The 14,124-nt window shown below is 47.5% G+C and overlaps 1 protein-coding gene across 1 annotated transcript in view; it reads right to left on the reverse strand.

The window, feature by feature from the left end:
• LOC148453994 (connector enhancer of kinase suppressor of ras 2-like) overlaps positions 1-14,124 on the reverse strand; it is a 970,642-nt gene that overhangs the window by 390,581 nt on the left and 565,937 nt on the right. The window contains exon 7 of the mRNA XM_088461402.1: positions 4,452-4,511. Coding sequence (XP_088317528.1) covers positions 4,452-4,511 — 60 coding nt within the window. The remainder of the gene's footprint in view (positions 1-4,451; positions 4,512-14,124) is intronic.

Genomic DNA, 14,124 nt, shown 5'->3' on the forward strand with positions numbered 1-14,124 from the left:
GCAAGTTACCTGGGTTGGATTGCTGGGTCACTCGACCCGGCGATCCAACCCTCTCCCCCTTTACGCCAAGGAGCTCAGGGGCGTATCTACCCATTGGCCAGGATGGCACTCGCCAGGGGCGCCGACCAAAGGGGGAGCGCCGCCAGCAGTGCCACCAGTAACCAAGGGGTGGACAAGACCCTCGGCCCCACAAGTGTAGGGCAGACCGCAGTGAGAGCGGTCTGCCCTACACAGTTTACAAACAAACAGCCGCCAGCGGCAGATAATAGCAGCCAGCCAATGAGAGTCATACAGACTCTCATTTGCTGCTGCGTCGTCCGCGGAGGGAGCAGGTTGTAGCTCACTCATGAGCTCCGTGTTCCAGCTAACACAAATGAGGAAAAAATAGTGGAATAGAAATGATAGGTCACGCCGACGCCACATTATTAATGAGGATGATAAGCAGACAATACTGACACCTCCCAGCATAGGAAAGATATTACAACGTCCTGTATCCTAGTTATCAGCCAATCAGGTTGGTGTATATTAAGAATGAGAGATGAACATATCAAACCCCAATTCATCGGCTTTGGGGTGGTTTGGTACTTCATGATAATCGTCGGGGGTTTTCAGGGTCTTGGCCTAAAGTTTAATGGGAGCAATTCAAGGCGATGTTAAATAGTGCCGGGTTGGAGTTCCCTGAATTATTCAATTGTCCCCAACGCGCTGTGCACTTAAGTCAGGAGATGCATGTTACCGGCGCGCCTCAAGCAGGGTGTATAGCCGTAGTAACCTGCATTCTCCAACTTAAGTGCCAGCCGCGATGCTGTTAGCGCACGTGCTAAGCCTGAATACAGCATCGTAGCACTAGCTTAGTTCTCCTCGCAACTGTGGAGGAACTCCTTCCCAGCACTATTCAATAGTGCACTGAATTGAATCACCCCCCATTGTTTCATGATTATTTAAACTAAATTTGGACAAAACAGGACAATTTAATCCCCCCGCCTGTGCGCCAAGTGACAAACACTTGGGTGGCTAAAAATAATGACAATTGACAGTTTTATGCGCTGTGGGCGCACTACATCCTTGATACATCAAGTTGCAGTCAGGAGACGACAATACAAAGGCTGATAGCCGGCGTTATTTTTCCCCGCTGATAGTGATGAGGGTGATGATGATATCATTGTTGATCATTCTGGATATGAAGCTGCTCCTGGTGACAGTTCTGCTGTGCGAACTGTAAGTTATCTGAAAATCATCTCGTAATGTTTGTATCTAGTACCCATGAAGGTTCCAGAGCAGCCTCAGCTATGGACACTAATCAGCACTGGTGGAAGCAGCAGACAGGGGGTAACATGTATCGGCTGCACCATAGAGCCCCCAACTGTGCAAACAAGATAGAGTTAGAAATAGCCCTAGCTACAAAGAAATGTGCTCTCGTCACTCGTTACATTGTGGCTCCCATAGGGATTGTAGATGGCTGAGCTCACAAGTAGACAGGTGATAGACAACTTATCACTAGAAGAGGCAGCTGAATAGCTGAAAAGCGCAATCCCAAGGTGAATAGCGCATGGACGTATACGTGTGAATGCAGCACAACCCCTGGAGATGACAATTCATGCGACTTTGGCGCATCCCCATTTACGTTTCTGAGGAATAACCTTTGCAGGTACCAGACGCTTGGTGTATACGTAATGAGTATAGTGATGATGGCGCCAGCAGCGATATCTGCCTGCGACTGGTCGTCTCTGCACAACGACCCCACCGGCTGCTGCACTTATTACAGCTGCGGCTAAATCATTGCGCTTCTGATTGTTCGCGTTTCTTGCTTATCATTTCCAGTTGAATTAGTGCAGGAAAGAACGACCCCATTAGATATATAAAGTGGCAAATAATGGATCAGGGGTGGTTGTATAATATTTTGTTACATTTTATAGAAAAACCTAACACCGCCCAGACACTATTCTCTGTTGGGTATAGTAAACTCCAGGATGTACTAAGCTCTGAATAGTGATAAACTGGAGAGTGATAAACCACCAGCCACTCTGCTCCCAACTGTCATGTTAAAGGCTGTATTTGAAAAATGACAGTTGGGAGCTGATTGGCTGGTGGTTTATCACTCTCCAGTTTATCACTTTCAGAGCTTAGTACATCTGGCCCCTGGGGTTAAATTTACCAAAGTGAGAGTTTTTGGAAGTGAAGATGTTCCCATAGCAACCAATCACATTGTAGCTATTACCTTCTAGAAGGTGCCAGTTAAATGTTAGGTAGAATCTGATTGGTTGCTGTGGGCAACATCTCCACTTCTAAAAACTCTCAGTTTAGTAAATATACTGTATCCCCTGTTATCTAGTGGAAGCTTTTCATGTAGATATACTGTTGTGTTTTCAGCTGAACGTAGCTGGACTCCTGGAGGTACTGGCTACTCAACATACACACATAAGGCCCCAGAGCAGAGATACAGGAGATATTGGAAGCAAGGGGTGCCAGGGGTGCCATCGCTGAAGGGGGCACCCTGACCTCCTCCATTGCTCCAGGTTCTTATGTGCCCCAGAGCTGGAATAAGCAGGGAGCCCAGGGGGCATGTGCCACAGTCCTCTCTCTCCAAGGCCCCCACCATAGGGATGGATCTCCAGCAGAGGCTGGAGTCCTTGGTCCCTCCTCCTTTGTTGGTTGTTCCCCATCAGACACGCAGGACCTGCTTCCTTTTATTCCTTTTATCAGCAACATGTATTGTTTATGTGCTGGGGTGTTGGCAGTTCATTGCGGGAGAGAGTGTACGTCTGAGTGCTGCTATGTTGTTAGTAGTTGATGCAAGGGGGGAGTGTGTGTCTGGGTGCTGCTGGGGAGTTGGCAGTGAATGCAAGGGGGGAGTGTGTGTCTGGGTGCTGCTGGGGAGTTGGCAGTGAATGCAAGGGGGGAGTGTGTGTCTGGGTGCTGCTGGGGAGTTGGCAGTGAATGCAAGGGGGGAGTGTGTGTCTGGGTGCTGCTGGGGAGTTGGCAGTGAATGCAGGGGGGGCTGTGTATCTGGGTGCTTCTAGGTTGTTATCAGTAAATGCATTGGGGGAGGGTATGTGTCTGAGTGCTGCTGGGGTGTTGGAAGTGAATTCCAGGAATGGAGGCTATGTGTCTGGGTGCTGCTAGGTTGATAGTACTGAATGCATTAGGGAAGGGTGTGTGTCTGAGTGCTGCCGGGTTGTTGGCGGTGAATGCAGGGGGTAGGGTATGTGTCTGGGTGCTGCTGGGGTATTATCAGATAATGTAGGTGGTAGTGTGTGTGTCTCAGTACTGCTGGAGCATTGGAAGTTAATGCAGGAGGGAAGGTTTGTCTCAGTGCTGCTAAGGTTTGAGTTGTGAAGTACGTGGGGGGGGGGGAGGGTGTGTCTGGGTGCTGCTGGGGTGTTGGCAGTGACTGCAGGGGGGTGTATCTGGGTGCTAATGGGTTGTTAGTGAATGCAGTGGGGTGTGGGTCTGGGTGCTGCTGGGATGTTGGCAGTGAATGCAGGGAGAGAGTGTGTGTAAGGGTGCTGCTGGGGTGTTAGTTGTAATGTAGAGAGTATATCTGGTCGCTGATGGGGTGTTAGTGAAATCAGTGGGGTGTGTGTGTGGGTGCTGCTGGGGTGTTGGCAGTTATGTAGGGAGAGAGTGTTTGTAAGTGTGCTGCTGGGGTGTTGAAAATGATTGCAGGGGAGAGAGTTTGTAAGGGTGCTGTTGGGGTGTTGGCAGTGAATGTGGAAGGGAGAGTGTGTGTCTGTGTGCTGTTGGTAGTGAATGCAGGGGGAGAGTGTTTGTAAGGGTGCTGCTGGGGTGTTGGAGGGGGAGTGTGGCCGTGAATATGGAGGGGAAGTGTGTGTCTGGGTGCTGCTGGATTGTTGGAAGTGAATGTGGTTTAGGAGAAGTGTGAGTGAGTGCTGCTGAGACTGGGTGTTGGCAGTGAATGTGAGCGGATGGGGGGGGGCACCAACTATCTTGCCTTCGGGCTCCTGGTATAAAGTTACGCCCCTGGTAAGGCCACAGCCTTTTGGAAAATATTTGTAAAGTGCACACTCATAGCACAAAACCTGATTCTCTACCCCCTGTAGTCAGCACCCCTCCGCCATCATTTGTGCTGTGAAATTGGGGGATTGCTACAACAGCAAAACCAGAAATTGGAAAGAAACATAAGTGAATCATATTATAAGGTAAGTTTTCCCCTGAAGTGCAGCCGGAGGCAGGATCCTAGGGTGCCTGTGTGGGAGATACAGCACTGAGTGATTCCCCTTTTCCCTAAATCTCTGGGATACAGAGGGTGAACAATAACTACAGTCTGCACTTTTTTATTATAAAATATCAGTAAAATGATATTACTATCTGTGCAGGCACAGAACCAACAGGACAAGAATCTGTATAACCAAATTCTGGAACCTCTTGTATCTTTAATAAATAAATTAGGACACAAAGCATTAAATAGCGAAAGTTTTCCCTATACTTACGTTTTCCGTCGTTCCCGTGATGACATGGAGGCCGTCATATGTGGATTTGATGTACATACCCTGAAAAAGAGACAATTCAGCAGGTCATCAGGTTAAACATACAGATAAGGTGGAGTAACGGTAACATATGAGAACATAGGTCAGGAGTAACAGAGAGATAGATAATGGGATGATACTATATCATATCGGCGCTAGGTCTCACGCTCCTGAACTGAAATGTCATATATTAAGCAACAGAAATAAGGACTGTGGACCTCATTCAGAGTCGGTCATTGCGGCCGCACGGTAGTACGCCACCGATGTTCGCTATACTGCGCATGCGTAAAGTTCGCAATGCGCGTGCGCAAACTAGCCGCTACGATCAGAAATTTCTCTCTCCTTGAACACAGCCAGGTCGGTAGTTTGAGTGACAGATGGAGGCGTTTGTGGGTGGTAACAGGGGAAGGTGCTTGAAAATGGGAGAGTTGAGATCCGAACGCAGGCGTGCCTAATTATGCGAACAGCGTTTTGTGGGAGTGCATACGGTTTATGGAAGTGCATAATTAACAAAGTAGCGTCATGGCACATGTGACATGGGAGGTTTTTACACTGACATGATCGTAGAGCTTAAGAGAGGGTATGGTCAACCTTAAGCTCTACGACCAGTTTCGATGGTTCCCGATGGTCTCGATTAATTCTTATATGCCCGGAGATGATGTGCCATGCGTACGAGAAGGGGGCGTATTTTTTTTTAATTCCGACCGCTTCCTCCCCTTGGTCGGCCAGCTACCGATCCGAACTTAGGGATGCAACTTGCGAGGGAATCATTTCAATATCCGGCCCCTTTTCCCGTACGACCGTGCGGCCGCTTCGACCGACTCTGAATGAGGTCCAGTGTGTGGGATAGCGTCATTTTACTTCTGCTTATATAAGGCAGCCGGGCCCAAACATAAAAGGAAAGAAAATCTACATTTGCCCCCATAAATATCTGTACAGTACATTTGAACCTTTTTACATTAAACTGTTTCCGCAAGTCAATGTATTTTCCCCTGTACGGCGCTTCCAGCACTGGCTGGCGTCATATTAATGAAAGACGATAATTCTTCATCCTGGTGCTAGATGCAAGTCATATAATCAGGGGAACGCCTCCGTCTGGCCAGCCACAGCCCCGGGCCGCCCACCAAAGGGGGCGTGCTGTCACTCAACATCGACAGCACGCCCCCTTTGGTATGAGACCCGGAGTGACGGCTTGCCCGTCGCTATCCGGGTCTCGCGCATGCGCACGATGAGTTGGATGTAACTGTCAAAATAATTTACTTGCAAGAATGTGAATAAGTGGTTGATTATTTTGTAAAAAGTTTTGTTTTTAAGAATGTTTAGTATATCTGTGAATACAGCAAAAGTTACAGTAACTGAAAAAACAAATTGGATCAAAAAGTTACTGATGCTATTCATTTATCTAGAAAATGGGCTGAATATAATGGGCCTGATTCATAACCAAGCACGAAGACTTCACTGCGATTGGCCCAGCAGTGGCTACGCAGACCCATCGCAGAGTGATTGACAGGAAGTAACCATTTTGTGGGGAGGTGACGGGGGGAGGGCAGAGAAACATAGTCGTGCCAGTACGTTTTAACGCCGTTACAGGGGCGTGCATAAATTAGCCACTGTAATGCCATACGCAGCTAGAGCTCCCATAGCGTGCGACGAGGTTAGCATTTCCTGAGTAAGGTCTGACCTTACTCCAAGTGTGCGTGAGGCTGCGATTGTACTACGTTACCGAGGGTTTTGCAGACTATTACAGATATGTGTTTGGTAAAGTGGGCGTCCTTATGTTTGGATGCGACGACATTGCAATTGCGATCATTAGCATATTTTCACAGTGAGACTGCGTGTGTCATCGCAGTTGCGATCGCAATAGAGATCCGTAATGAATCAGGCCCAATGACTTAACCTTGAATGAACAGATATTAAGATATTATTTAACTGTAACAAATTGTACATCACATTATATTTCTTTTAAGATATGTGATGTTGTCCAAATCCATCCAGTGTAAGGGCCAGAACAACCTACATGGGTAAAAGTTCTGCTTGGTGCACTGTGCCGTGAGGTCCAACTGGGACCCCAACCACTCCGTTAGGCATCCCAGACCTATCGCCACCCCTCTGTGAAGTTTTCATTCAAATCCATCTAGGGGAAGGCTCAGAACAGGCTCCCCGGGTCAAAGTTCTGCCCAGCGTACACCAATGGGAGGTCCGATCGGTACCCTAACCCCCCTAAAACCTGGCCAGGATCCAACTGGACCACCTCACATTGGGCTCATCCCAATTGGTGCAGGGGTGTTTGAATGCATAACCAGACAAACACATAGACCAATGAATTTTATATATAAGATTTGTCGCGTTGTGGCGTTGTGGCAATGTGGCGATGTGGTCTGACACTGTAGCTTACTTTTTCGATACTAAATAATTATGTAAGATTTGGCAGCTTTACCGTGAGAGCTGTGGAAGATATTCGCCAACAAACAAACAAATGTACGTCTTCTTTTAAACATGGCTGTGATTACAGCTTAGCTCCATTGCACCCTGATTATCAGGTCATTTTATAGTTTATATACTGTATCTTATCTGATGTGAAAAATGTGGTCTTGTTTTTATTTGATTTACCAACCTCCCTGTGTGTTTGGGGATAATACTGTACATGCCTTTACTAAGGGCTGTCTAACAAAGGAGACCAGGCTTCAGTACGCAGGACGGGGAGCCAGTGAGATGAGAGTAACAGAATTATACTGCGTGATTTCATGCTTTCCACCTGAATGTTTATTGGAGATGTTTGTGCAGAAAGCTGGAAACGGTCTCTGATTTCATAGTATTTTATGGTCTCCCAGCAAAGAGCCAAAAGCATTTACATTTCATACAAAGCAAGTTGTTCAAAGGGGACTATTCAGCGTTAGTGGGGTCGTAGTCCTGAATATTTTCGGCAACATTGACACAATATTTTCCAAAATTTTTTTCCCCCTGCTATTCAGCAATAAACTGCGCAGGGACAGCGGTTGCGTTAACACGTAAATGTATGCAGAGTAATATAGAGCCTAAGTACACATTTCAAACAAATTAGACACGTTTGGGTGACTGGAGCTGGACAAACACCTGTCGGGCGGTCGCCAAACTGCAGGGAAGGAGACTGGGACGGAGAAATCCTGCAGGGACTGATGGGAAAATGTCCTTCTGTCCCTGCAGTTTAAGATAATGAAGGATTTTCTTCATATAACGCCATTCTGAGATGGTGATATATATAAAGTGGAGATTTATGGAGGGAGTTTAACGACTTTTGCTTTGCTGAATAGCAAAAACCATTAAAGCACGGGAGAGAGCGATGACTACAGCAGCTCTTACAGTGCGACGACAGTCTTCTCCATTAACCCTTTGCTGAATAGCGGAAATACTTAAAATGTGTGGAAATGATTGTTTCAAACAATCGTTAAATAATTCATTGCTGAATAGAGACCAAAGTAAGAGATAAGCAGAGGCCGCTATATACCACAGTAATATGCATTGGCGCTGCAAGGAGGCGGCTGCACATAGAGCAGGAAAGGAATACCACATATTTATATACCTTTTTTTTGTTGTTTTTTTGGGTCATGTGTACATCAAAGCCACTAAATTGTGGGGAGGCTGCTGTGTGGTGTGGAGGCTGTTCTGTGTTGTGGAGGTTGTCATGTGGTGAGGAGGCTGCCCTGTGGTGTGGAGGATGCCCTGTGGTGAGGAGGATGCCCTGTGGTGAGGAGGCTGCCCTGTGGTGTGGAGGCTGCCCTGTGGTGAGGAGGCTGCCCTGTGGTGTGGAGGCTGCCCTGTGGTGTGGAGCTGCCCTGTGGTGAGGAGGTTGCCCTGTGGTGAGGAGGTTGCCCTGTGGTGAGAAGGCTGTCCTGTGGTGAAGAGGTTGCCCTGTGGTGAGGAGGTTGTCCTGTGGTGTGGAAGCTGACCTGTGGTGAGGAGGCTGTCCTGTGGTGTGGAGGTTGCCCTGTGGTGTGGAGGTTGCCCTGTGGTGCAGGGCTGTCTTAACAGCAGTGTGGGCCCTGGGCACGGGAATGGTCGCTCGTCAACAGGGGGGGGGGTGGGGAGGGTTGAGAGTGCTTTTAAAAATAAAAATTTAACTACTGGCTGTGGCTGCAGGGGGGCAGGTTGGTGGGCCCCTTGAAGCTTCGGGCCCTTGGGCAACTGCCTAACAAGCCCAATGGAAGAGATGGCCCTGCTGTGGTGTGGAAGCTGCCCTGTGGTGTGGAGGCTACCCTGTGGTGTGGAGGTTGCCCTGTAGTGAGGAGACTGTCCTGTGGTGAAGAGGCTACCTTGTGGTGTGGAGGCTGCCCTGTAGTGAGGAGGCTGTCCTGTGGTAAGGAGGCTGCCCTGTAGTGAGGAGGCTGCTCTGTGGTGTGGAGGCTGTCCTGTAGTGAAGAGGCTGTCCTGTGTTGAGGATGCTGCCCTGTAGTGAGGAGGCTGCCCTGTGGTGTGGAGGCTGCCCTGTGGTGAGGAGGCTGCCCTGTAGTGAGGAGGCTGCCCTGTGGTGAGGAGGCTGCCCTGTGGTGAGGAGGCAGCCCCGTGGTGAGGAGGCTGCCCCGTGGTGTGGAGGCTGTCCTGTAGTGAAGAGGCTGTCCTGTGGTGAGGATGCTGCCCTGTAGTGAGGAGGCTGTCCTGTGGTGTGGAGGCAGCCCTGTGGTGAGGAGGCAGCCCTGTAGTGAGGAGGCTGTCCTGTGGTGTGGAGGCTGTCCTGTGGTGTGGAGGCTGTCCTGTGGTGTGGAGGCTGCCCTGTGGTGAGGAGGCTGTCCTGTGGTGTGTGTAACTAATTATATAAATATATGTAAAAAAATGAAGTTGGCAAAAATGTTACAAAATTAAAGGGTTCTGTTTAGATCCAAAACATTTGAAAGACAAACTCCTGACCAGCACAGGTACAGTAGGAAGCCCCAGATGGAAACCCCTCTGACACAGTGCATACGGTATGTTTATGTTCCTGTTGTCTCTTTAGATACAATCAGTGCTTCATGTTTCACTCTCCTGTCATCACTGTTCTCTAGTCTGTATATTGTTATAGTTTCCAGTACTGCTACAATGTTACAAATCTCCTGATCCTCTACTTCCATCCATTTACTAGAAAGCAAAGCAGGATCTGTAATCAGAGGAGAGCAGTGTTAGATCCCAGGCCCTGCTACACGTGTCTTTGCCATGAGGTGTCGGCTTCAGGGAGCCACCTACTGTACCCTGAAAGTAACGATGATGGGTGTTTGCGCTGCCAGGTTGTTTCCTTGGATCTGATGGCGATAAAAGATGAAGAACGGGAAACGCTTTATAAACTCACTAACGGGATTTATTTGTGTTATGCTTTCAGTGAAAACCTTTAAAACCAACCAACAAACTGTAACCTAACAATGGAGAATAATGACACAAAGCCGGTGCTGGTCGCTTCAGAGTTTGTCAAATTAGATTGACAAATAATGAATCGGAGTTTTACATTTTTATTTTAAGGGGTAAATTACTAAGATGGGAGTTCTATTAAGAAGTGATGTTGCCCATAGCAACCGATCAGATTCCAGGTATTATCTTCTAGAAGGTGCTGGATAAATGAGAAGTAGAATCCGATTGGTTGCTATGGGCAACATCACTTCTTAATAGAACTCCCATCTTAGTAAATTTACCCCTGGTGGTGTAAGCATTTCCTGTGCCGGATATAACGTATCCTCCATGCCAGGAAAGTGCACCCACTTCTGTTCTACACCGCGACTTACAGCAACAAAATGTGACAAATGGAGGGAGGGGGGGGGATGGAATAGGAGCAGTTACTGAAAGTCACCTTAAACCTATAGCTCTGCCAAACTTGCCTATCATCAGCTAAAACAACAAAACTACAATCAAAAGGGGAACGTCCAGCACACATTTAAAATGACAACCCTCCAAAACCATTGTACGTAGTTTAATGTTAAGTTACAGATTTCATTTTTTTTAAATTATTGTCCCGCAAGATGGGTCCCACATGTGCATATCCCCGACCAGCGGCAGCAGGCTTCCCGGACCCACCGCAGCCCCTTCTGGGATGGAGAAAGGGGGAAGGACCCCCCCAACAAGCCCGAGCCTGGGTAATTAGTAGCCACTTCCCTCCTCCTCTCAGCACCTCTGGCACCAGCAGGGGAGCCGGAGGCTGTACGGCCCCCCAGTCTCTGCATGGCCCCATCCCCTTACTGACAGCAGCAGCCTCTGTGGGATCCATTTGACAGGCGGCTGCTGCATGGCCCCACCCCCTTACTGACAGCAGCAGCCTCTGCGGGACCCGTCTGACAGGCGGCTGCTGCATGGCCCCACCCCCTTACTGACAGCAGCAGCCTCTGTGGGACCTGTTTGACAGGCGGCTGCTGCCTGGCCCCACCCCCTTACTGACAGCAGCAGCCTCTGCGGGACCCGTCTGACAGGCGGCTGCTGCATGATGCGTCCGGATCCTAGTGGCTGCAGCAGGAAAGTGACAGAAGAGATCTACAACAGGCCAGTTAGGGCAATGGGGTAACAGGGTATAGATTATGGCAGGTTATAGTAAGAATATGGGGGTAAGGGGTTACTGCTTGAATGGGGTTAATTAAAAGGTTTGTCATAAGACTAGGATCGGGGGCATCTGCTGCGGTCCTGCAACACAGCCGCCCCCATAGAATCACGCAGCAAGCCATGGAGAGCAGACATTTCCGGAGCTCCTGCACGATAGGCACCGCCATCCATAGCTGGCACTATCCAAAGGATTCATCTTCAGTCCTCGTATGCACATTAGAAGTTTTAGTTCATAGACCCAGAAGTGACCTCTTCCTCAGGACAGTCCTATATCGGAAGAGCGGTCCAGCAGGTAAGTATTCACATTACTGCGCTAATAAATGCTGACATGGATGTGAATCAGGGCTGGACATATAGCAAAGCGTTAGCAATACTTGGTAATTAGGGGGTTAATGTACATAAATGGAATTATTTTATGATGTTGGGGTTACTTAAAAATGGGAATTTTGTATGTAATTATTGTTAATGGGTTAATTATATCAATTACATTGAACAGGGTTGTTACTACAGTATATGCTGAGGTAGCTGATACTGTACTTTTTGTGGAAGGGTAACACATACTCTCTGTATTGTAGAACGGTCACACTCCTGTGTTATATGGAGGTGACTGATGCTTTCTGTATTGTATGGCGGTCACTGTGATGCTCTATGTATTATATGGCGCTCATATAGGTAGAGTAACAGGGTTACCGAAAGCCTAGCTCCCACTCTGATCACTGCATCAGAAAATCATAATTTTTTTCACTTTTTTTTAATAAATAGGCCAACCCCCCCCCCCCCACCAATTGCTGATGTTTTTATACAGTCACTTACACACAGGTGTTGCTATTCCATGTTATCTCTGTTATAGCGTATTCCATCCCTCCGGGCAATGACTGAGCACCTTGGGTCTGACTCTCAGCTGGATGCGGCGCTGATGTGGAATGCAGGGGAACAATGTTTTTCACTTGCGCCTGAATCGCAGTGCGCATGCGTTCCTATTTTGTGCGCACAGAGTCTCAGTAAGGATTTGGACGCTCCGTATCAGAAACACAAGAGGCATTCCTGGACGGTGACTGGAAGGTAACAGGGGGGTGGCTTTAAAGACGCACAGAAATGTTGCGTCATATGGGAGCGTTGCGGTCGTTTTGTTGAAAGTGGTTGTATCTACAGACGCAGATGCTGACATTGGGCTTCCCAGTCCTTGCACATCAGGACGCACGGGCACAGCAGGGAAGGGCTTTGTAGCAGCATTAGCATAAAGATGCACACATTACTGGGACCAAGGACGCAGCTGCTGCACCTGACTCTGAATCTGCACCCTTATATTCTGCACCCTTATATCTTCCTGAGCGGATACTTCTCTATCTACTTCTCTGTGTGCCTATAAATTTATTGAGCAACCTGCATTTTGTATATCTATGTCTCTGTTCCTGTAATAAGCAGGGACGTGCAGTCAGGAGAGGCAGAGCCTCCCCTGTCATACTCCAGAGATTTGATATAAAAATCATTAGAATAATAAAAAGAGGATATTTATAACTTATATACATCTTCTTTGTTTATTGTAATCATTTTTATAGTTAACACTCACCAGCTTTGTGGAGCTCACTGGGGCTGCAGGGAAACGAGAGATGAGGCAGCAACAGCTCAGCCTCGCTTCTATATAGTCAGACACTGCTTGCAGAGCTGGGGTGGGGCCACACCAGAGGCAGTAAGCTGCACAGAAAGAGAGCTAATAGAGGCATGCCTCTGAGTATGGGCACTGATGGGCACCTTGGATGTGTCATGTGACCAGGCAGTGCACTGCAGTGTTCAAAGATCGGAGCTGAGTCAGCAGCAGCAAGAGAAGACACAGTGATGCAGGTAAGAAAATCAATGGACACTGAAGCTTAGTGTAGTGAGGGGAGATTTACAGTGAGTAGGGGGTGAGACAGGGCCCCAGCACTCAGACCCATCTCCATGTGAGCCTCCCCAGCTATTGACTTCACCGCACATCACTGGAAATAAGTGCCGTGAGTGTATGGCTCCATATAGCGCAGGAGGTGCAGTGGTTACAGGACTCGTCGCAGCGTTTGAGTGAAATATCTGACACCTCATTCATTGGACTTTCCCGAACATCAGATGGAAAGCGGCGTGCGTACAGTCATGGTGTAATGTAAGCTGGGTAGTTATAAGGGCGGTATCCGCCTGGCGTTATGGGATTGTGAGCATCTTATCCCAGCCCGTTTCAATTCTTTCACTAGACCTTTGGAAATTGAGCTTCTCTTAATGACTTTCTCTGTATGTGGACAAGAGCTTACGTCTGGATTCTGTTATGTGCTTTTATGATGCGCTGAGGCCCAAAGGCGGCAACAATCAGGCTCCAGATACCGGTGCCGTCAATGTGTTACACTTCATAAAAAATTATATTTGTATTATTTCTGTGTCTCCGCGGAGAAGCTGGAGTCGGTCGGCTTTCACTGATACTGTCAAATAAACTAAACAAAATATTAAAACCCTAAAATAATAATAACACGATAGAAAATGGAATGTTTAAAAATAAAAACTAAGTATAACTTACTCTTATTCCTCCCCAGTGAGGCTGTAACCACAGATTTAATAGATATTTTTTTTTTGACAGGAGATTCTGTACATGATATGTTCTTTATATATATATTTGTCAACATATTACATATGTCTCCTCATACGCTGTTAGTGAAGTCACGTCAAACAAACCCTCTCGGCGCACCGGCTCCCAGGGCAACGTGGGAGCGCCGAGTGTCTTTCCCGATGAAAATGTTCTTTTTGTTCGCATAAATGAAACAACTATTAGTGACAAAACTACTCTGCTAGATTGAACTGATCAATTTGATGTGCGACATTTGTACATCTGTCTGAGATTGCGTTTAAGTCATATATTTATCAAAGTTTGGCTTTAATTTTTTGTGTGATTTTCCATTTGGAGATTTACTAAAGGCAAAATCAAATGAAAATTGTATTTAAAACCAAATCCCAGTCAAATCCCACTCAAAATCGAATATCGGCAAAACATTGGTACTTTTACCTAGACCAACATAGAAACCCCTGATTTACAAATATTCGATTTGAAATCGAACTCCAAATTGAACATAAAATCCCCAAAATAACAGAC

Source organism: Taudactylus pleione, unplaced genomic scaffold (assembly GCF_031769625.1).
Source record: "Taudactylus pleione unplaced genomic scaffold, aTauple2 ptg001043l, whole genome shotgun sequence".
In the NCBI taxonomy this organism is placed as follows: Eukaryota; Metazoa; Chordata; class Amphibia; order Anura; family Myobatrachidae; genus Taudactylus; species Taudactylus pleione.